The sequence below is a fragment of the Gigantopelta aegis genome, chromosome 3 (genome assembly GCF_016097555.1).
Source record: "Gigantopelta aegis isolate Gae_Host chromosome 3, Gae_host_genome, whole genome shotgun sequence".
In the NCBI taxonomy this organism is placed as follows: Eukaryota; Metazoa; Mollusca; class Gastropoda; order Neomphalida; family Peltospiridae; genus Gigantopelta; species Gigantopelta aegis.
The window spans coordinates 16,989,196-17,014,756 of NC_054701.1; the positions used below are offsets into that span (position 1 = coordinate 16,989,196).

Sequence of the window (25,561 nt, forward strand, 5' to 3'; positions counted from 1 at the left end):
ATGAGATTGGTATGAATAGCACCGATAACCACAAGTGATAGGCATGAATAGCACGGATAACTACAAGAGATTGGCATGAATTGCATGGATAACCACAAGAGATTGGTATGAATTGCACGGATAACCACAAGAGATTGGTATGAATAGCACGGATAACATCAAAAGATTGGTATGAATTGCACGGATAACCACAAGAGATTGGTATGAATTGCACGGATAACCACAAGAGATAGGCATGAATAGCACGGATAACCACGAGATTGGTATAAATAACACGGATAACCACAAGAGATTGGTATGAATAGCACGGATAACCACAAGAGATAGGCATGAATAGCAGGGATAACCACGAGATTGGTATAAATAACACGGATAACCACAAGAGATTGGTATGAATAGCATGGATAACCACAAGAGATTGGTATGAATAGCACGGACAATTACAAGAGATTGGTATGAATAGCATGGATAACCACAAGAGATTGGTATAAATAGCACAGCTAACCACAAGAGATTGGTATGAATAGCACGGACAATTACAAGAGATTGGTATGAATAGCACGGACAATTACAAGAGATTGGTATGAATAGCACGGATAACCACAAGAGATTGGTATAAATAGCACAGCTAACCACAAGAGATTGGTATGAATAGCACGGACAATTACAAGAGATTGGTATGGTACCTATCTTTGGTTAAGGAAAAGAACGGAATATTCAACAGTACCACAGCACGTTTTATAATACTATTTGGTATCTTAACAGTAATTTTGACATTTGGTTGACCGGGAAAAAGAGAAGAAACCTGCTGCCACTACATGACCTACTCTTCCTGATAAATTGGCAAGGAATCTTTTATATGCACTTACTCATAGACGAGAGTAAATACCACAGCCTTTGATATTCCAGTCGTGGGATGTGGACCCCACACCCTGCGCTTTGACGACAATCAACCCTTTAACCTAAAATTAAAGTTTCAAACACCACCCCAGCACAAAACTGCAAACAGGGTATTACTATTTATACAATGAGTTTATTCACACGAGAACAGATACAAAAGATATAGTACATATACAAAAACAAATAACAATTGAGCTGAGTAATGTCCACATTACAATGTCTCTGTGATACACAAACACTACAATGTCATTTTATGCTGCCTTTTCAAAACACATGTGGTTAAACTTTCTTCTTTCGGCCCCGACCTTTCCCCCTGCCTCGACCTTTGACCCCTTTAGCTTTACTCTTGGCTGCACATCGGGGACAGAACCAATCCTGTTCTTTTGGGGGCTCCTCTGTTATGTTCACACATGGCCTGGAATGAAAAACATACTGTTACACCGATTGACTTGTTTCCACATGGTCTGGAAGTATCAAACTTCATTATCCAGTTATATTGTTAAAGAAGGAAGGAAATGTTTTGTTTAACGACACACTCAACACATTTTATTTACGGTTATGTGACGTCGGACATATGGTTAAGGACCACACAGATATTGAGGGAGGAAACCCACTGTAACCACATCATGGGCTACTCTTTTCGATTAGCAGTAAGGGATCTTTTATATGCACCATCCCATAGACAGGATAGCACATACCACAGCCTTTGATGTACTAGTCGTGGTGCACTGGCTGGAGCAAGAAATAGCCCAATGGGCCCACTGATGGGGATCGATCCCAGACCGACCGCGCATCAAGTGACCTCTTTACCACTGGGCTACGTCCTGCCCTATTGTTAAACACTAAAACCTGCCCTGCATTCAGCGACAGTGAGAGATGCTGGCGTTTACAAACTATTTGACTAGTTCCCGATGTGGTCATTTTGTTTAACATAAACTAGTCCAGGAAATGTTTTCTTTTTGCTCCAGTTGGCTGAATTATATATATATATATATATGTGTGTGTGTGTGTGTGTGTGTGTGTGTGTGTGTGTGTGTGTGTGTGTGTGTGCCCCCCCTCCCCCTCACACTTTTTGGCACATTCTTACGCCCGTGCCTAGTATTTGACAGTAGTGGCTATTATTTAGTATACTTTATGAAATTAATTAAAAATTAAACATGGTGTACAATAGTTAACATGATGCACACATTTTTTACAACATACTTTAAAAAATTAATAATAATAATTACTTCTTATTTTTAATGTTAATTATGGAACTGTCATGAGATAGATGATGTTTTACAAATAAAAAATATATCAAATGATTGTGCCAAAGGTTGAGATTTGTTGTTTTATCGATCTCATAATTGTACTATCACATTTAAGGATTGTCTGTTCTTTTACATTCTTTTATAGTGTGAACAAAAGAAATCATCCGCAAACTGTGTGAATCGGCGAAGCCATTCTCACATACGGTTGCAAATAAAAAAAAAAAATTAATACCCAGATGAATGTAAAAGAAATACTAGTATCAGACAATACTTAAAAATTAAATCTGAATCATACTTGCTAATAATAACACCGAAAGTTCATCTTTATTTTGAATAATTTTTTTGTTTTGTTTAAAACAATAATACTCAGTAAGACAAATTACCAATATAAAATGACGTCATCAGGTATGACTTTCCCTGACCACGTAATTTTTACATTCATCGATAAATTAACAAACTACAGTTGCTACAGCTGGACCAATGGGATGACATTATATTGTAATGAATGTAATGGAAATTTAATTATTCATTATTAAATTAATTTTTAAAAGTAATAAATACACACATTATGACTTTACAGGCCTACAAGAAATGCAACACCATTCTTTATTTATGTTTTTAAAACTAATTCGTAAATACGTTTTTAGTTATGTTAATCACAACAATAAACTTAATTAGCACAAAATTCCTTTTAATTTTTTTTGCATGATTTTGTTTTAAAAGAAATGTGGTGATTCCCCCAAGTGAACACTAATGTACACATCCAACCCTCACTTTTGTATACAATTTCCGGGTCATTCATTGCCTATCACTGTACTAGAATACATCCACTTATACAAAATCAGTTCAATGTATACACCTGAATTGAATTGCAGCCAATATCCTTTACCCAGATGACATGAATAAATTACTTATGAGAAGCACATAGTTCATTACCATACATTTCCATTTAAATTTACGTTTTTTTTACTTTCCCCTTAAAACACGTTAAATATTGATGTAACGACAGTGTCATTTGCTGTAATCTTTTCAATATCCTCTGCATACACAAAACATTAAGTTCAGTGTTTTGTATTCATGAATCATTCATAATTGCTTGCGAAATATAAGTCATATGGTCAAACCTAGATGGTGCTTAATTAATTTCCAGGTGAATGTTATTTTTTCTTCTTATATCCTAATTACAACCAAAAATCTGACTGGTGCATACACACATGCGCGCACATACACACACACACGTGCACTCTCTCTCTCTGTCTCTCCCTCTCTGTGTATCTCGCTCTTTCTCTCCCCCTAAATCCCTCCCTCCCCCACTGCTCTCTCGGTCTGTCTGTCTCTGTCTGTCTCTGTCTGTCTCTCTCTCTCTCTCTCTCTCTCTCTCTCTCTCTCTCTCTCTCTCTCTCTCATATATCATATATATATATGTATACACACAACAGTTTTTGATGTATCAGTCATGGGACACTGGTTCAGATAGGGCAAAAAACCCAACCAAAACCAAAGTCCATCATGTGTGATCGATCATGCGACCCTCACATCTGAGACAAGTGTTTGTTCTCTCACAGTATCACTGAACTACTTCCCACCTAGAACATCAACAGAGACAATAGAGAGAATAGAGACTCCAGAGAATAGAGACAATAGAGAATAGAGACAAGAAGAAGATGAAGAAAGTGCAAGAACAGAATGTTAACATCGTACCAGTGATACCAGTCATCACAGCCATCACAGCCGATCATCGGACTGCCGTCATCCGGCATCTTGCATGCGGGACAAATCCAGATCTGCTGTCCTGACGCATCCTGTAAAACACGGGGACTACTAGTTACACAGAGCTCGTTCTTAAGTAACTCTTCAACAAAAGCAGTAAAATAGTATTTTTTATTACCCATATAGTTAAAAATATTCTGGTTCATATATATTAAAAAAATAAATAAAAATAAAATGTTTTGTTTAACAACACCACTAGAGCACATTGATTAATTATTCATCAGCTATTGGATGTCAAACATTTGGTAATTCTGCCTCGTAGTCATAATTTTTCCTAATGAAGCAAGATATCTTTTATATACACTTTCTCACAGACAGGAAAACACATACCACGGCCTTTGACCAGTTGTGGTGCACTAGATGGAACAAGAAAACCCCAGTCAGTTGAATCGATCCACCGAGGTGGTCTGACCCTGTGATGCAAGCACCTCAAGCAAGCACTCAACCGACTGAGTTAATGGTTCGTATCAAAGAATTACATCCCACTAGACGGTAAAGTGAGACGCAACACCTCGACATCATACGATGATGTCATACAATTGAGTTAATGGTTCGTATCAAAGAATTACATCCCACTAGACGGTAAAGTGAGACGCAACACCTCGACGTCATACGATGATGTCATACAATTGAGTTAATGGTTCGTATCAAAGAATTACATCCCACTAGACGGTAAAGTGAGACGCAACACCTCGACGTCATACGATGATGTCATACAGTTGAGTTAATGGTTCGTATCAAAGAATTACATCCCACTAGACGGTAAAGTGAGACGCAACACCTCGACGTCATACGATGATGTCATACAGTTGAGTTAATGGTTCGTATCAAAGAATTACATCCCACTAGACTGTAAAGTGAGACGCAACACCTCGACGTCATACGATGATGTCATACAGTTGAGTTAATGGTTCGTATCAAAGAATTACATCCCACTAGACGGTAAAGTGAGACGCAACACCTCGACGTCATACAATTGAGTTAATGGTTCGTATCAAAGAATTACATCCCACTAGACGGTAAAGTGAGACGCAACATCTCGACGTCATACAACTGAGTTAATGGTTCGTATCAAAGAATTACATCCCACTAGACGGTAAAGTGAGACGCAACACCTCGACGTCATACGATGATGTCATACAACTGAGTTAATGGTTCGTATCAAAGAATTACATCCCACTAGACGGTAAAGTGAGACGCAACACCTCAATGTCATATGATGATGTCATACAACTGGCGCACTATGAACGTACCGGAACGTCATTCAAACAAATTCAGTGAAAAAATTAAAATCGATTATGATAAATAAATAGGATACTAAAGTCCCTACCATTTCATATTCTGTTTATGTCCTTTGTGAAACAATTTTCACTGTCACTCGCTAAAGCTCATGACAATTGTAAATTATTTCACTTAGGACATAAACATGATACGAAATGGAAGCTCGTTTAATATCCTATAAAACTATTTCGACTGGCAGTCAACTGAATCAACATGTATGTCAAATATACATTTGTTACTCCTGTATTATTTTACATCCGGGCATATGTATGTCATGTAGTTGTGTTCATGAGTATGTATATATGAATGAATGAATGAATGTATGTATAGATCTGTGTTTGTGGATGTACTTTTTTTTAATTTAAAAAAACCCATCCAACAATTAAAATTGTAACCAGTATTTTAAAGTTGCTGATGGGTGGTTTTCACGTTTTTAAAGTATTCAACCAAATAGTGAAAGTAATTTCCAACTTTATCACAAATGGTCCTATAAAAGCTGCTTTTGAATTCTTGAAAGATTAAGAATAGGATAAAATTATATTTTCATAACTTAGTAGTAAAAAAACCATTTACTTTTACAGAGCCCAACTTCACAATGTGGGCACCGATACAACCTACAAACCATACACACAATTATAACTTATATGAAACATACTTTTAATATTTAATATTTTTCAAAACCCTGTGTTTTGATGCGAGTGAAGGTGGCTATTTCCAAATGAATGTAACTTTTGCATATGTATTACACATGGTCATGAAAATTTAAACACAGTTTCAATGACTGTTGTTACTTTTGGAAAATAAATTACAAATAATCAACACAAACAATTAGATAATTATGAATGTAGGAGCCATTAAATCGTGTTTAATAATATTTTGGATTATTCACCAAATTCTATGTTACAGAATGTAAGAGAGAATGTATTCTGTGATTTAATTATTAGGCATTACCAGACAAAAAATAAATTAAATCTTGCAGAATTCAGTGACGTAGGAAGGTGCCAAAATGTGGGGGGATGGGCACACTATATTTACACACTTTTACATCATTATAAAGTAAATATAAAGCAAAATATCTGAAAAGTGCCCCCCACTTCCTACACCAGTGGAATGTAAGATAGAATAATCTTAAAATCTGATTAATAAGCATTATCTTTTTCGAAGGACAAATTCATTTTACGGAATGTAATAGACACCTATTACATTATTTGATTATTAAGCATTATCCTTATGAAGGACATATTCTGTTTTACAGACAAAACTGGACACAAAAATTAAAACAGACAATGACTATGTGTGTGTTTCCAACTAAACAAACATCTTTACCACAAACGTTCCAACAGTCTCCACAATAACGGCTCGAGACAGGTCTCCCGGCGAACCTTTCGACGTGGCTGGCGATCGGGAAGCCAACACCTTCTCTGCTGCCCTCCTGGCCGCCTCTCGGGGGGTTGGTGGCGATGCCATTACGGGAGAACTTTTAGGAGAGGAGCGTGATGACTTCGTAGGGGAGGGTGTGGACTTACTGTTTGACGGCGACTGCGATGGAGACCGGTGGTGCACTGGAGATGATGATGGTGAGCATGGTGATGGAGTTCTAGGTGGAGGTGAAGTTCTAGGGGTAGGGCTGGGGGTTCTAGGGGGAGTGGTTGGGGTTCGTGGAGGGGGAGTGGGTGTCCGTGGGGGCGGAGGTGGGGTTGGGGTACGAGGGGGTGGAGAAGGAGTGGGACTGTGATGAGGGGGTGATGGTGGGGGCGAGGGTGAAGGTGAATGAACAGATTCAGGGGTGGGTGACCGGGGAGTAGGAGGGGTAGGGGGTTTGGGTGATGGAGTAGGTGATTTGTGGATGGGAGATGATTCAGGAGTGGGTGACCGAGGTGGTGGACTTGGAGATCTCTCGGGTGAGTCCATTTTTGATGAAGGAGGTGATATTTGAGCATCAAGATGGGGAGGTGAAGGTGACCTCACAGGGGTGATTAATTTCAATGAGGGTGGGGATGGGGATTGGGCTGGTGACCTAGTTTTGACGGGTGATCTTGCCCGTGCTGGTGATTTCATTTTAATCGGAGACTTGGCAGGTGATGTAGCTGGCTCTGGGGATCGTATATCTAGAGACTCGCATCGTATTGGCTTGATAACTCTGAAACAACAGAGGTGATTGCTTTAAACACATTCACAACAAAACAAATGCCAATATGGATTATATTTTAAAATAATAAAACATTTAGTTAACTCTTTTTTTTCTACCATGGATTGAACATGAACTTCCAAAAGTGCAACTACGACTTAAATGTCAATGATGTAAGACCGATAGTGCATGTGAACCAAAGATAATGCCAAGACTTCACTTCTAATTAAAGGCACTATTGAGACAAATATTTACTTAGGAAATGTTTACCATGTAGTCACCATTTTATAACCATTAAGTCTTTGCCAAGACAAAAGATCACTTCCACTCCACTCCATTCTCACTTGGAAACCTTTAGGAGAGGGCTAAGTGATCGCCTTTTGAATACATTTTATTGATACACTTGAAGATGGAAACCTTTAGGAGAGGCTAAGTGATCGCCTTTTGAATACATTTTATTGATACACTTCAAGATGGAAACCTTTAGGAGAGGGCTAAGTGATCGCCTTTTGAATACATTTTATTGATACACTTCAAGATGGAAACCTTTAGGAGAGGGCTAAGTGATCGCCTTTTGAATACATTTTATTGATACACTTAAAGATGGAAACCTTTAGGAGAGGGCTAAGTGATCAGTTTTTGAATACATTTTATTGATACACTTAAAGAACAATTTTAGATATCTGGCTAGGGATTTTTTAATAATATTTTAGTGTTATGAAATCATAAAACCATTGTAGGTTATGACATCACTACAGCACGTGCCATATTGGCGTCATAGCTTACTAAAGTTTTACCATTTTTTCGTTGCTCTAAGATAGCTTTAAAAATATGGGCCCGATGTGTATATGTACCACAAATATAATTCATGTAACTAAACAATCAGTTGCATAGGTAAGATAATATTGAATCAACCTAGGTTACCTAAAATTAAAAACAAATTGTCCCTTGCAAAATGTATCATTATGCATCTATATTTCTTTTCTTTAACTGGATGTAAGAAGAGAATAAACTACAATGCAACAAGAGGCTTACAGTTTGGGTATTTCCGGCCGCGATGGCTTGATTAATGAAGACGACGCGCTACTTCCTGCCACTGAGACCTCATGTTGTGGCGACATCATCTTATTTTCTGAAACCGAAACGGCCACACTAGAACTTGGTGCACTGCCAAGTTTGATGTTTAACTTAATCTTTGGAATAAAACCTGGAATAGCTTCGAAAGTGTCCTGTAATAACAAATTAAAACATACCGTAAGGAATGAATGAATGAATGAATGAATGAATGTTTAACATCACCCCAGCACAAAAATACACATCGGCTATTGGGTGTCATGAATGGTAAGTATATGAAAATATTCACAATGTAAGGATAAACCACTTAAGTCATACAACAAAACGATAATCCAGAAGGTTGCGAACTAATATTGTACCACATTTGAACACATTAGTAACAATGTGGTGGTATTCAGTAATTTAGCAATCCTATAAAACATATTGGGCCAACTTTATGGAGCCTTTTTTTTCATAAATGCAGGTATATAAGCACTGTAAATGCATGTAGTTACACGTGTGTAAGACATAAACAGGTGTATAAGCACTGTAAATGCATGTAGTTACATGTGTGTAAGACATAAACAGGTGTATAAGTACTGTAAATGCATGTAGTTACACGTGTGTAAGACATAAACAGGCTTTGTAAATTCGACCTTTAATCATGTTATGCTTATAAAATATTGATCTGATTCATGGACTCAATTTCACAAAATCAGACTGCAATTGTTGTATGTCAATCAAAAGTAGAAATATATATCCTTGGAACACAATTTCTTTTTTAGCAGTTGGGTACTACTACACTATACTTTAACCCCTAAGCAGCATTCAGTGATGTGACAGTTAATAGAATTATAAATTTTATTTTGAACTGAAAACCTCCTGTTACTTATACTGACAAATGTTGCATCAATTAAATCCAGTTTCTGACTTCAATTAGAAAGTCACAATCTCTTTTTCCTGCAACAACATTTATTGTCCACATGGTTCAACATATCAGAGTTAATAAAAACCATACAATGCACACGTGTAATAACAAGTAATCACGTAACCAATCAATGATGTAATTTTATGAAGCGACAACATAACATGGCGTGGCTTCCCCATCTTAGATGACGCTGTTTACCGAAATGTCAGAAATAACATCATTTTGTCGTCTCCTTCTAGTGATGTTTAATGTTTTGACAATATTCTTTAAAAAATAATAACAATAAGATGAATAATAAAGAAATTATTACACTCTCGAATGAGTCGTACTGATTTTACAAAACTTGTGTCAGGATTCATGTATTACCCTCGCTCTCATGCGGATAATACAAGAATCCCGAAATTCGTTTTGTAAAATCAGTACTACACACAAGCTTGTATAATAATCTCTATTTATCAAATTGATATTGCTTTTTGTCGTATCCATATGGCTGCAGAATATATCCTTAAAACATCCAGAAATACATCCATATTTATTCATTTGATTGCAGTTAAAGTGCCATTGATATTACCGAAAGGTGATGGTAAATTAATGAGCATGGAGAATACAAACCTTAAATTTGTCATCTTTTAATCGATCCTTATCTTTAGATCGTTCCCGGTCTTTATCTTTGTTTTTCTTCTTCTTTTCTTTGTCGCGTCTCTTTTCCTTCTTCTCTTTTCTGTGTTCTTTATCCTAAAAAAATAATCCAAATGCATATAAGTGTGACTAACTGCTCAGTTTGTTGTTAAAACTTCAGTTACACAAGTAACATACTTTCTTTAGGAATGAAAAGTCATAGTAGACATTTCAGCAATTTATTCAACAATCGATGATGAAGGAACTTATGAAGGCTGTCTTTGATTTGATGTAAATATTGACAGCATAACCCTTAATTAACATGATGGTGCATTGTTAATTTAACAAGCATTCTGAGAGTATTGGTAAAGAATATATGAAGAGTTTAAGCACAAAACGCAATATATCTATTTTTAATTTTTAGTAAAAATGACTTTTTTAATTGGCATATATTGTGTTTTGATAATAAAAAAATGGGATTTACCCAATACAATTTCATAAGGATCAATCACGTTTTGCGGCAAATCAGCAGGCCTACAATTAGCCCTTACTGACATACAATAATGGCTTTAACTAAAAAAAGAAAGAAAATGGTTTATATCGCGTTTTGCGCCTGAACTCTTCATATATCCCCTATCAGACCAAAGTGTTTTTTAATCTTGAAATACAAAGGCCATAACACTGTTGAAAATGAAAAATGAGACATTGTGGAAAAAAAGTCACAGATGGACATATGCACACAGACAGATGGAGACAAAATCCATTGATTTTGGCAGTGAAAACAAGATAAATTGCCTGAAGGGCAGCATTTGGATAATAATCTGATATAAATAAAAATAAGAATAACATGGATATCTGAAATGTCAATAAACTATAGTCTGTCCAATCCTCCTACAAAAATGTATTCAGGGTTAGATCTTCACCATTTTTTTAGTGTTAACAGGACTACCTGGCTTTCATTTCAGATAGTACATTGAAGTTTCAGGTGGTCCATATTTTGTAATAATTTAGGTTAAAATAATGCTATGGATTGTTATTTTGATAATTTAGTACTGGGTAAAACATCATGCATGTTCTGTATATACTATTAATAATTATAATATATCAATTCATACTAAAACACATCAAATCAATACTCAGGCTGGAACTGACACTGGTATTATATCAAATTATGTTGCTTGACCTGTTAAATATAAGGTGATTTATATTTAAAAATACCTTTATATTATGTAATATAATATATAGATACAGATATATCATATATAGATATATCAGATGGCATGTCAAGAAATAAAACAGTGTTGACAATATAAAATTGATTGAATGATTGATGGATAATAATTTCTAATATATATCAGTCCAAGCACAGATTGAGAATTAAACTAAAATGATTAGTACATTGCTCAGTTGCCTTGATATTATTAGGGACGTTTCTTCTCAGCAATCAGATGTCTCACTTTTTTTACACACCTAGATCTGCACCTGTATATATATATATTGGATATAAAATCTTTACAAGCCCCCCCCCCCCACATACTGGCCCTGTAAATTACTTACCGTTACGGCATACCAAACTAAAACATTCTGACAACTACCTACTCCAGTTGGGTTATGAAAATTGCAACACAGTGAATAACTGACAACAGACAAAATAGTTTAAATTTTTTTTTTACAATATTATAGCTTGTATTGCCTTAATAAAAACTTGTGAACCTTTTTTTTATTATCACATTAATATTTGCCATTGTAACCAAAATCTGATATAGAGTTTGTACCTGATCCGTCAGTGCCCTCCTTCCCCCCCATCACACATACACTCCCAAAGTGCCTCGCCAAAATTTAACTTCAGTGATGCATGTACCGTTTTTTTTATCACATTAATATTTGCCATTGTAACCAAAATCTGATATAGAGTTTGTACCTGATCCGTCAGTGCCCTCCTTCCCCCCATCACACATACACTCCCAAAGTGCCTCGCCAAAATTTAACTTCAGTGATGCATGTACCGTTTTTTTATCACATTAATGTTTGCCATTGTAACCAAAATCTGATATAGTTTGTACCTGATCCGTCAGTGCCCTCCTTCCCCCCATCACACATACACTCCCAGAGTGCCTCGCCAAAATTTAACTTCAGTGATGCATGTACCGTTTTATGAAAATGTGCGACAATTGCTGATCAATGCATTATTATCTTTTGCTGAGAATGGTCAACTTTGTAGTTCTTTCATTCCGATGTGACGTTGGTAAATTAAACTACCATTCTATGAAAATGTTCGAGGAATCCCGGAATGTTCCAAATTCAAGATGATTGTATTTTGACAGAAGTCTGCATCGACTACAAAATGTATAACTTGCACATGCTCAGTTTAGTCAGGATGCTGTAACAGTTAAAATCAAAATGGCATTGCGTACTGTAAATAAATGTGATATGATGGGGACCAGTCAAGTTAATTGAGATACAATTGTTTTCTGAACAAGCCTCCGTTTCTGCTGTTTGAAATAGGTTAGCATAGATCCACAAAACGTTTCATTTGTGCTAAATAAATTTTAAAATTCTAGGTGGTCCGACGGACTATGTGTTTGCAGGTTCAGGTAGTCCTGTTAATTTTCAGGTAGTCTCAGACTACCGGACTACCGTTAAGATCGAACCCTGGTATTTGTAAATAATTTCAGTGTGGATTGACGTAAGAAGAAATTTTACAGTAAAAGTGTTTTAAAAATAACAAAACAATACTATTTTTATGAGCAATTTAAAACACAATGGGCTTAAAAGTAAATAACTTGAAATAAATATTGCACAGTATGAACAAAGCTATTCCCTGTGGGAAGGACTATAGTGGTGTATCATAGTGTTACAGAAGAACTTGGTCCAGGATGTCATTCAAGAATAACCAAAGAAAGGTTCAATTCAATTATGGTTAATCGGACATTTTGAACAACTTCATGTCTCTTCAATGTTACTATTTTAGTAAAAATGTGCAGGGCTAGCTCTGCCACTCGCCAAATTTGGCAAATTTTATTTTAATTTGGCGAAATAATTTCATTAAATAATTGATACTTTGATTGAATATAACTGGTTTTGTGACATTTTTTATGTTTAGTAAATAATTTGGCAAAATATTCTGCTGACCCAGGGCTAGCCCTGATGTGTGTCCAGCAGAGAGAAGATATATGAAACTCAAAAATAATATTTCAAAATTACACACTTAATACATACCTTAGATCTGTCTTTGTCCTTTTTCTCCTTCTTATCTTTGTCTTTCTTAATCTTCTTCTCTTTCTCGGTCCCTGTATGAGAACTGGAGCCTCCGTTATTTAACACAGCTGCCGGTGGCACGATGGTAACCGAGGTAACTGGGGTGACCACAGGCTCGGCTAGAGGACTGATAACTGAAGTGGAGGACTTGGGAGACAGAATTCGAGCTTTCTTTGTCTCGGGAGGACCGGGACTCTCGGGGAAATCATACACAGAAATCTCCGGTGAGACCATCTTGTCTGGCAGTGTTGGCTTCACCTCAACCTCGTGGTCTTCTGAAGGTTTCTTCTCTATTTGAGCTTTTAAAATGTTTTTTGTGATGTCATCTTTGGCTTTTGCTGCAGCTTTGCCTCGCGGCTTCTTACGAGGTCTACCAGGGGATCGCTTTGGTGTTTTTAGTGGAACTGGAGGTAACAAGTGAGAGACAGAACTAAGGACAGAACTAGCAACAGAACTAGCCTGTTCTCGTTCTGGGACCACTTCCGGTTCAACAATTAATGGAGTATCGATCTTGGCAACGGTTGGAGGCTCTGTAATGTCAGTTTCCTCGGAGGACTGTCTGATGACAGAGTCAATACTAGCAAATATAGAATCAGAACTACTGTAACTTTTTACACTCGGAACAATTTTATCCTTTTTCTTTATTTTCTCCAAATGTTTTGGCTTTATCTTTTCCTTTTTCTTGACTACATCTTGTTGTTTTCCAGTAATTTCCAAATCTTGTTCTTTGACTTCAGAGAAACTTTTCAACTCTTCGTCTGCTAAAGCTGCCGAATTACGAATCACCGAATCAATGCTTTCATCAATCCCGGCTAACCGAGCCTTTCTGGACTTCTGCGATTCTTTGATTCTGACATCTCCTTCTGCTATAACAAGTCTTTCTGGAGAATCACAAGAATTTGTTGAATCTTCATCTAAACCTACAGAGATCTTTGAAAGTTCCGAAACAGGAGTCTTTGGATGCACCACAATTATTTTAGTCTTTGGGACGCTCTTGCTTCCCTTTTCGAACTGTTTCACCTTCTTGCTCTCCTTGAGGGTTTCTTTCATCTGTGAGGCTGTGATTCCTCCAGACAGTGACTGCCTGTTTGGAGAGATCACAGAGTTTGCCGAAGAAACAGGCGCTGTCGATAACGGAGTCACAGAAGGCAAAGCTTTGTCTTTCGACTCCTCTGGTTTTGAAGGGAAGAAATCCTTCAACCAGCTTTCTCGGTCATCGGCAACATTACTCTTCACTTTATCTTTCACTTTGCTTTTCACTTTTCCTACTCCACCCAACGCCCTAGGAGATTTAGATTTTCCTGATTTGTAGAATTTCCCCGATTTTGGTGAACCCTGTTTTTTTGCATGCTCCGCTGCAGCGGCCACTTTCTTTAAGTGCTTCGTCAACATCTGCTTCTTGGGATGAACGTTCCTACCACTGGCAGCGTCATCATCATTCAAGAACTCTTCTTCAAACGATTTCTCTCGTTTTATGTTCTCCTTTAACGTATCGCTCCTTTCGGAAAAATGGTCGGACTTTTCTTCTTTGATGTGTCTGTCACCTCGCTCTACAGTTCTGTCCGACTTGGGCTGTCTGCCTAACCTATCCAGCTGTTTCTCCGGCGTATCGAGACTGTCGTGTTTCTCTTTATCAACTCCTCTCTCTTGCTTGTCCGTCTTTTTATCACTTTTGTCGTCATCTTTGCGGTTCTCCTTGTAGAACTGAATGGCCTGCCTGAAGCCTGGGGGCGGCGTGCGGGCGTCGGGCAGCTTGCCCTGCCTCGTGGGGGTCAGGACGCCGTTCTGAGTCATCACCACACTCATCATCTCGTACTGGGACGGTCCCGCCTCCTCGGGCAAAGCTGAAGCTGACAGTCTGTGAAAAATAAATAGAGAGATGTCATTGTATTGAATACTTCATACAGAGATTTATGTAGCTACATAATTAAACAAATTAAATTCATTAGTTTATTCTATCCAGCTTGTTTATTGTTTTAACAGTTTATCAATTAGTATTTTAGCGACAATATGTCTTACTAGGTACATGTAACTGCTTGCTTGTGTGAAATGTTGATTATCCTTACAATATATACTGATCATGTATAAAACAAACTTTTAATTTTTACCTTACTTACTTCTGCGTTCCGCATTCACATAAATGTTTATAAACAGCATTTATGTCATAAAATTTAGAGGAGTATGCATTTTGCTTCAGAAAAAGATTCAACATTGGTATTTTAAAAGTGAGAAGTAACGTATGAATATATAAATAAACTCTTGGTGAATCCCCCAAATTTCCGTCAGGTTATGCTGGTTTTACTGCCACAAATCAATTTGATTAGCCAATCACATTTTGTGTTATATGCAGAGTGAATCAGAATGGTAAATAATGTTCAGTATGTTGTCCTACCGTGACCTCTTTGTGTGTGATCCTTCCCCAGAACCTGACCACGAGCGTTTGTCTGCGCCTGAAGGACTGATTGTAGTAGGGGACGTCATCGTTTCGGAGGGGATTGTGGGAAGAGGAAGTGAAGCCACAGGTTTTTCTTCTTCAACCTCTTCTGTTTAAAACAATACATAGTAGTTTTATTGTACATTGTACAAAACTGTAAGTCTCTATCGACTGTACCGGTCGACTATTGAAGGCTAATTTGTAAAAAAAAAAAATTGTTATTAGTATTATGGAAACGGTTGACTTTTCATCCACTGTAATGTAAATAGCTAATAAAGCCTTTTTCGCATAACAATTCTTGCTTAAGATATCAGTCTATTTATTCAACATGATTTTGATCGTCCTTATATTTAGAGTAAATCAAATGGAAATTTACCTTTATAATAATTTCACATATATAACACCCCAAAAACAGTAAAAATGAGCTACTACATATCGTAGAATGAAAGAATGACTAGAAAAGCATATTCATATTCAAAGCAAATAATATGTCATTAATTAGGGTTAGGGTTCGGCAGGTCTCTGAAAATTGCGATAACGATTGCATAACCTATCTTTAGTTCGCACAAAACTATTTGGATCACCATTTACTTGGATATAACAGGTTATGTAAAAAGGCAATATGTTACCTGGATTTATTTCTGTGTAACCGATAAATGGGTCACGCAGATTTTCAATTCTCAGAGGCCTGGTTTGGGTTAGGGGATGAGAATAAAAAAATAAAATAAATAAACTGCTAAATTTACATTACAAGTATCAGTCTCCAGCTATCATTTGTCTAATGTCTTCACTGCACTTATAAAACATGGGCATGAAGTCATCGCCACTGACCTTCAAGTCCAGGGTACATGTACGGCAGATGACCGTTAACATGGTCTTCTCGATGCTGCTGGATTTCTCGACTTCGTGGGTTCGGGAACTGCAAGTTGTTCTGCTTGGGAGCAGGAAAAGCGATGATGTCTTGTGAGAAGGCCACCGGCTCAATATGGCGAATATAATCCTCCAGCTCTCCCAGCTGGATTCCAACATGGCGGAATGTCAGAGCAAGGTCATCTAGATTTGGTTCAGTCCGTCCAACTGAAAAAATAAAAGTCAGAGAATTGATTAAATCATTTTAGAGTTCATTTTTCATTACTATTACGTGCACTGTGTGATATGTGTGTGTGTGCGTGCGTGCATGTGACTGTGTGTGTGTGTGTGTCCGTCCGTCCGTCTGTCTGTCTGTCCGTCCGTCCGTCCATCTGTCTGTCTGTCTGTATGTAGCAGTGTTGGGAATCAGTTGGAATTACATGTCCGATCATAAGTTATATTCGGTATGCACCAACCGATTAAATTTCAATTATATAATCAGTTGGGGTTTTTTTTGGTTTTTTAAATTTATTTACCACAAAGCACTCTATGTAGGCTTTCTGCCAGAAAACAATTTGAGTGTATGTAATAAAAACAAAACAGATCATAAGTGCCCCTACTAGTTGGTTGTGGGTCTGAAATCTTTTGAAATTGAATGCAGCATTTCATGCACTTTGACAAATCTGAAACCACTGTTCTCTCATTATAATCTTTAAAAAATTGTAAAATTTTATCCATTAATTTTTAAGATGTTATGACACTTAATTTTACCCTCTGGCAGAAACCCTGCTATATATGTAGGTAGGTAGTAGTGTTTGCAATCATTTGGAATTAAGTTCGGGCATCTATTTTAATTGGTATGCACCAACTGATCTAATTACAATTATACAATTGGTTACAATTATATGCACTTAAAAAGGATTTTAATTATTAGGACTCTGCACATATTGTCGTGTTCAGCAGGAAAGACGTTACAAGTTGTTAATTTTACCTTTTATAGCTATTCAGTATCTGTTTGATTTATGCACACATGAAAGCAAACCACAAACCCAGCATAATTATGTTAATTCTATCAACTAAACTATAGGAAGAATGACAGCTAACATTTTATGTGACAATCAATTATGGACATTTACAATTGAATATCACATCCCTCATCAACATCATAGTAGGTAGGTAGGCATGAGTATATATACATGTATGAAAGCAGACAGACAGATAGTTAAGGTTGATGACAGTCACTTTTTGCACCCTCATTTTGTACACAATAAATATAACATATCCAACAGTAATTTTTTGACAGGATATATTTGACAAAAGGTATTCTTTATGTTTTTCATATTTTAAAATTTATACATAATATTTTGTCCAGAATTATGAAAAATAAAAACATACTACAGCATAAACCTATAAACAGCATTGTTTGCTCGTTATAGAATTTTGACAGGGGTCAAAATTAGTAGATCAGTTTTTATTTTAATGTGACAAAGCATTGTAATAATACAGTTAATTCTGAATTTGAATGACGTCAGTATTCCACTTTACATCTCCTTACAATAACAATAAACTGGGTACATGACATTTCCATTTGCAAAATGCAGGAAAAATTCCAATGCAAAATTGCTATTGAATTTTTCTTGTTTGAACATTACTAATGCACCTGGATGTGTTTGAAAAAAATCTTGTAATTAAAAAATTGTACCATTTATGAAATTATATGGATTTCAAGTGAAATTATTGTAAGATATATGTTATATTTATTGTGTATAAAGCCAAAACAAAACAAGGGTGTGAAAAGTGACTGCCATCATCTTTGGTTGGTTGGTTGGTTGGTTGGCTAGTTGGATAAATGGATTGATCATTGGATCAATGGATGGATGGATGGATGGATGGATGGATGGATCGATAGATGGATGGATATATGGAATATAAATCACAATCCATAAAACATGCTTTGCCAATGGTTTAAAAACAAATCATTATAAATATAAACATTGTTAAAATGGTAACTGTCATGATATCATACACTGTTGACTGTAGCGATGAGAGACTTTGCCGAGTTCAAGAAGATATCGCTCTAAGACGTTGGTGAGCAATTCGAGTGGCGTCGACTGAGTGTTGTGCCAGCCAAGATTTTGACACAGCTGAGCAACGCACACCCGTAATATGGCTCGGCAGTAGTCTCGATCCATTGTCTGTAAAACACGTAAAAATAAATCATATATGTTATAAAACAATGCAGGGGACAATATGAAGTATATTTGCATAATTATAGTAAATAAAATTCTGATGATGATAACCCTGAAGTTTGTAACTTTTAATTTTAGAATGTAATGGTTCACCAAGTAACTGACTCACAGTCCATGTGAATTTAAATTTGCAAAACCATCATGTGAAAAGAACCATTGTGCCATGCAATATAACAAAACAAAATATATCTGTAATATCTGTATTTTCACTTCTAAAAATTTTAAAATATTGTGGCCATCAGGGTCAGTTACAACAAATTGTTAATGGCCATAATCAAATTTCTCTAGCCATTAAATTGAGACTGTGTTAAACATTTTTATTACTTAATACTGATAATAGATTTCATATATTCACTGAATTCCTGCAAATATATGTTCTTACAAATTTGTGTACACATTAATGTATACACATATACATGCACATATACATGCATATATATATATATATATATATATATAGGGGACAATATTTCGAAATCTGAGGTAACCGGAAGTCGGTTCACGTGGTTTTTACCTAGGTAACCAATTGTGGATTACCTGATCGGTTACCTCAAAGTTACGTTGAAATTATATTTTAAATACATATTTTTTAGCTCAAACATAAAGTTAAAACAAAATACAAAAGAAAACGTTTTATAAAACAGTTTCTTTAATGCTTGCAAATCGAAAGAAGTGACTTGTAGGTGTTTCTTTTGTTGTCGTACGATCGTAGTGTTGTAGATTTATTATTATTATTGTTGTTATTATTATTATTATTATTTATTATTATTATTATTATTATTATTCACCAATTGCCATCGAGATCGCAAAAAATAATTTTTAGTTGCTCGAATCTAAAAACCACTGTCCTTGGGCATCGGGCCACCGTATTCTAGAACCTCTGTGCAGCTTGCTGAAGTTAACACTATTAGCCCAGTACTGAAACAAAATAGATACATTTGGAGGAAAAATGTCCATTCCCTGGTTCCTCTGAAATATAATGCAAAACACTCGGTCACTCACTGGTGCATGATTAGACTAATTTTTTTTTTTTATATAAATAACAAATAAAGGCCACTATTTGTCACTGATAATATGTAAAATTTAGTATACAGCAGATTTAAAAACCCCCACCAAAAGCCCAAACAACAAATGTCCAGTTCCTCTGAACTATAAAACAGGCTACTTATTGGTGCATGATTAGAGATAGAATAGCAGCAGATAATTTAGGCGCCTTAGCGGTCCGTGCACATTTCTTTAAAACTTTTGGCTCGACTCTATACTGAGCCTTCGGTCGCAAGTTACAACAGTTGTAATATACCGTTGTCTACTGGTTTGCCGCGCATCAAGTACTAAAAATCAGTCTAAAACATTTGCCGGAATACTAGTAGTATGTCTGCATGAATAAATTTCCTGTAATCGTGAAGTTTGTGAGTTTTAATTTCTGACAGGTCACGACGTAACCGATTTGCGGTTCGCATAAATTAAATTTTGCGTAACCGACACGCGAACAGAATGGCGGTTCGCGTGAAATATTGTGCCCTGTATACACACACACACACACACACACATACATAGTATATATAAGCATGTACATGTACGTACTTACATTTTACATGTATAATTTAAGATAATATTAGCATATAAAATGTACCTTCAAATTAACCAAAACATGTTTTCCCTGGTTGCTGCACAAAGTTTTTAAATTATTATTTTGCTAACTGATGTTTGATGTAATTCAATAATAATGACCAATTAACCCCAAATCCTCCACAGGTACTAGCATGATGCAAATAGTGATGCTAATTATAAAGGGCTTGTGGCAAATACCCAATTAACACCATGGCCCCTGGATGGCGTCATTAATGACCAGTGCAAATAGAACATGAAGTTTCATCCAACAAAATGATTTAAGAATGAAAATAGTCACACAAACAGACACACAAAAAACAGGTACACACTCACACACACACATACACAAACACACATGAACACACTTTCTGATGCATATAATATATGTATTAATTATGTATTTTTTTTGTAGGTTAAATTACATAATACAAACACTAATTGACCAATATTAATGGAATCCAGGTTAAATTTAAAATCTGGATTAACAGTAATAGCATACAACAAGTCTATCCCTGTACAGTGAGTGTGTTAACACTCTACGTGTACACACACTCGACGTGAATATATAAAACACTGTTTATGGGATTCTCACTATTGCCCTAGTTTTTAAAGCTAACACTTGGTATGATAATTATACTATATACATAATACACACACAGGGCTTGCTCTGGGTGCTCAAAATATTTTGCTAAATTATCTCAAAAATGCAAAATCTATGGCTATTTTCCAACAAAAAATCAATTATTATAAAAAAAAAAGAATCCAAATTAAAATAAAATTCGCCAACTGTTTTTAAAATCGCAAAATTGGTGAATTTGGTGAGTGGCAGAGCTAGCCCTGACATAATAAAATAAAATTCAAATAAATTTTAAAGACCTAATTCATTGCCTCCCAGCAATTAACATCTTTGCTACATGTATGTAATTATGCAGAAACAAACATGGCTAATTACAGATGTGTGAAATGGGCTCTTGGGCCAGTCTATGATTATTGTGCCTGAATTGTTTCAAAAAGTTTTATTTCTATATGATCTAGATTATTCAGGCATCTGAGAATTTAAAATCTGTGTGACCCATTTATTTGTTACGCATAAATAAATCCAGGTAACCCATTTCCTTTTTGCATAACCAGTCATATATTCAAGTAAATGGTGCTTCAAATTTTGTGCAAACAAAAAATAGGTTACGCAAACTTAGATTTACGCGAGCAACGCGCGAATGAAACGATCCCTCTCGCCATTTTCAGAGGCATGTTCGTGGATTAAAGAACACTAAGGAATGGCAAGTCACATGGAAAAAACAAACAACACTGTAAATCATGAAATTATTGTGAGCAAAATATTACCGTGAAAAATGTGTCCCAGCGTATCGTTGTAATAATTACTTCAAGACACATATTTTTAACCAATATTTTCAAAAATGAAAACAAAATCAAATGCCACCACAACCAGATGTGTGCCACTGTTATTAGAAAGGAATCATGTGATGAACAAGAAAACACAAATGTAAGAGAAATGCATTATGGACGAACAAAATGAATAGTCCATGAATTGTGGTTTTGTTCACGAAAAGTACGTAAATTTACAATGTTATGTTATCTCAACACCTTGTCATTCTTGAAGTTCTCTACATAACAGGTGAAGAAAATTAATTATAAATACAGATTAACACAAATGACTAGCTTCACTGGTTCGACTGTCAAAACAAATGCCAACTGTTAATATTGTTTAAATTCAGTCAAAATCAATCTCCATGTCTTTTTTGCAGTATGATCTTTAAAAGTTGTATTAGCCACACACATTAATAATTAAAAAAAAGAAAAAAAGTATGTACCTGCCCCAAAGCAGTATTATCAGTATTTAGATGAATGCTGGCCAACTCGCCCCCTACCAACTTGCCCCAAACTTTACTGTCCGTAAATAATTGTGACAGAATTAGAAATGGACGTCTACAACTTTGGTGTCATTTTATTTATTAATATTAATTATTAGTGAAACTTCGCTATTACAACCACTTATTAAATGTTTTTATATTGGGAAGATCTTAAATTAAAAATATTGGATAAATAATAATCTAATACAATGAACTGTCAAGCCTATCTTTTAGTTTGTCCCTTATTTCCTTAAAGGAATGATCAGGCAAGGCTTTTGGACTCCTACTAGTGTGCATATTTAACAATATTTAATGCACATTATTGCTTAAAATATTGGTATATTAATTAAGAAAATGGTAATGATATGAGTTGACTAAACAGTGTGGGGCGAGTTGACAAACCGCGTTGGGGGCGAGTTGTTTTTTGGGAGAGTTGACCTTTCGCCCTTAAACCAGTTTGGACCAATTGTTTCAACCGTATATATATATAAACACGCACTGAACAATAATAAGCATAAAAAATAATTACAGTAAAAGGATCACGATTTTAGCATAAACTTTCATTCCGTGCATTAGACCAACCTGTGTTGTAGGTTGAAGCCTTGTTATTGGGGGTACAGGTTAAAACGGAACCATGCCAAAACGGAACCATTTTCTTTGGCGAAAACGGAACCATTTTTGTTGGCGAAAACGGAACCATATATAAATATATATAACTTATCTTATTTTTAATTTCAGGATTAGGGTTAGGGTTCAGAGCGATGAATAGGGGTTGGGGGGGGTGAATTCGGAAGTCTTTCCATGTAAATACGTAAATTAAGAGCGCCAAATGCATTACTACCCCATTTCCCCTCCCCTGCCCCCTCTATGTCTGAATTCCTTTTGATTTTTTTTTTGTACATTGGTACACTTCACTCTTTGTACGTACTTTGACTTTGAATAAAAGTTCACAAGAGCTCTCCTCAGCAAGATTGGCGTCTGGCTCTTGTCCCAATCGGAGCGTGCTTGAACAGTTCTCTGATGGAAGCACGTAAATAAATTTACCTGACCTGAAGATTGTTTGTGCAACTATCAGAAGTGACACAAAAACATTTATTTTTCTTTTAATAAATTATTTATTTAATAACTTTTCATTTGAGTTAAGTTGTTTTACTGTTGTTTTTTGTTTTATTTACTATTCTTCAAAATAAAATTCAATTATGGTGCCATTTTAGCCATAAATTTCGGTGCCGTTTTAGCCAACGCAGGTTCCGTTTTGTCCAATTTGGTTTCCGTTTTCGCTTGGTGCCGTTTTGGCACGGTTCCGTTTTAGCTATAACCCATTATTGGCTGCAATGTGTGAAATTTAAAAATGAATGAATATGGGATAAATCAATGAATAAATGTTTTTAATAACAAAATAAAGAGGGCAAAACTACCCAACATGGGTGCAAAACCACTTGGGTTAACTAGTAATAAGGGTGAAACAACCTGTTACCATTCTAAATCCATGGTTAACTAATAAAAATATATGTGTACTTAAGATTGAAGATTTAAATTTAAGTTTTTACAATCGTCTTTCATCATTTTACTTATGTATGTGCTGTTATAATGCTTATTCTTTAAAGTGTGTGTAATTAGGCTTTCCTTATTTGAAGATTTTTACCTGGAATTGTTAGATAATATCAGGAGAGCTATTTAACAGTATTTTCAAAAGGAAAGACAGTAATAGTGCTGCCTTTCTGAGTTTTATAATGATTTATGAAGATTAGCAAATGAGTGAAGCCCAAGAATATCAAATAATGGTACTCGACAATACAAAAATGAATCCAAATAATCTATTCTGAATCTAAATGGTTAAAATTTTAATACTGAGATTGCAGCTTCGAGGAAACAATTTAATACAAACATGTCTCAATATTTAAAATTTACCTTCACATATAAATGGGTTACACTGTTTGTCTTTGCATCTTCACTTTCTGTTCTCACTGAGATGTAAGTCTAACATTGGTAAACTCCCCCGTAGAAATTGGTCTTTTAAAATTAATCCACATTGCTGATTTTGTAGTAGTCCACTGGTCACTCTTCATTAATTGGGTCATGGCCATTTGTAAATATTTGGAACATTATCGGCTCTACACTTATGTGAAACGTTTAGGTAAATCTGATGAAAACACAAATAAGATCCCAAAATGCAGTAATCAGTTTAAGTTGTAACAAAGCGTGACATAACAGGATATTATGTACACCGCAGAAAACATGGCTTTTTTCGTGATAATGGATATCCTTTCCAGAACGTAATCAACAGAGGATGGCGGCCACATTTTGCAATTGCAAGACTTTTCACATTAACAAATACAACAGGGCAACGTGCAAGCTTAAAACAACCGCACACTGCAGAAAATGTTAACAACATAAATGTCCATGTAAATAACTGAACAATTCTATTAATATTATGCAGATTTTACATTTGACATGTCAATTTAGGTCAATTTTTTTTCCTCTCGTCCTTATGGAGTTATCGAACTTTAAACTACATGTTAAACAACCATTATGTTCTATGTATATTCACCTCAGATGTCAAAATATCTGTTGACACAAGAAGTTTGTTTTCTTTAACGACACCACTATAGCACATATATATACATATATATATATATATATATATATATATATATATATATATATATATACTCTCAAAAGAAGAAGAAACGCAAAACCACATTGTCATAACATTTGGAGAATTGATTTAATTATTGAATGGTGAGTCCGATAATTACCAAATGTTGCAGGATTGTTCACAATTCACTCTAGTCCATTGTGAGTAAGTGATAGGACACACCACCAAGGTCAAGTTCATCTGGAGTCAATACCGGGTGTGGCCTCCGCGTGTGTTGACAACTGCCTGGCACCGCCTGCCCATTGAAGCAACCAGAGTACGGATGACGTCCCGGGGGATGGTGGCCCACTCGGCCTGCAAGGCTGCTGCCAGCTCGGGCAGGGTCTGGGGCTGTGGTTGTCGCTGTCGGAGGCGTCGGTCCAACTCGTCCCATAGATGCACAATTGGGTTCAAATCCGGTGATATCGATGGCCAAGGAAGGACATTAATGTTGTTGTTCTGTAGGAAAGCCGTTGTGAGACGTGCTGTGTGAGGCCTGGCGTTGTCATGTTGGAACACTGCGTTGGCGTTGGCCATAACTGGAACGATGTGTGGCCGGAGGATCTGGTCAATGTAGCCCTGTGCATTCAGGTTGCCCTGCACGTGGACCAGGTCAGTTCTGCCAGTGTGTGAAATGGCTGCCCACACCATAACACTACCCCCGCCGAATCTGTCCACTTCCTGCACGCAGTTTGCCGTTTAACGTTCACCACGACGCCTATA

At 36.1% G+C, this 25,561-nt stretch overlaps 1 protein-coding gene across 1 annotated transcript; it reads right to left on the bottom strand.

Annotated features, from left to right (window-relative positions):
• Nucleotides 1-1,013: 1,013 nt before the first annotated feature.
• Nucleotides 1,014-24,673, bottom strand: LOC121367603 (transcription initiation factor TFIID subunit 3-like). The gene is made up of 10 exons (XM_041491876.1): nt 24,112-24,673; nt 18,496-18,664; nt 16,452-16,697; nt 15,579-15,729; nt 13,148-15,044; nt 9,923-10,045; nt 8,365-8,558; nt 6,528-7,341; nt 3,852-3,952; nt 1,014-1,315 (listed from the first exon to the last, which is right to left on the bottom strand). The coding sequence occupies exons 2-10, from the start codon at nt 18,659-18,661 to the stop codon at nt 1,180-1,182; spliced, it is 3,828 nt and encodes a 1,275-aa protein (XP_041347810.1). The 5' UTR covers nt 18,662-18,664; nt 24,112-24,673; the 3' UTR covers nt 1,014-1,179.
• Between the last annotated feature and the right edge of the window lie 888 nt (nt 24,674-25,561).

Bases quoted from the DNA above. Each gene is read 5' to 3' on its own strand.
- LOC121367603 (XM_041491876.1), bottom strand. From the start codon at position 18,661: ATGGATCGAGACTACTGCCGAGCCATATTACGGGTGTGCGTTGCTCAG. The intron at 8,559-9,922 runs GTTTGTATTCTC...TTGTTATTACAG, and splicing joins TAAAAGATGACAAATTTAAG to GACACTTTCGAAGCTATTCC. The intron at 3,953-6,527 runs GTAAAGATGTTT...CGTGTTTTACAG, and splicing joins AGACTGTTGGAACGTTTGTG to GATGCGTCAGGACAGCAGAT.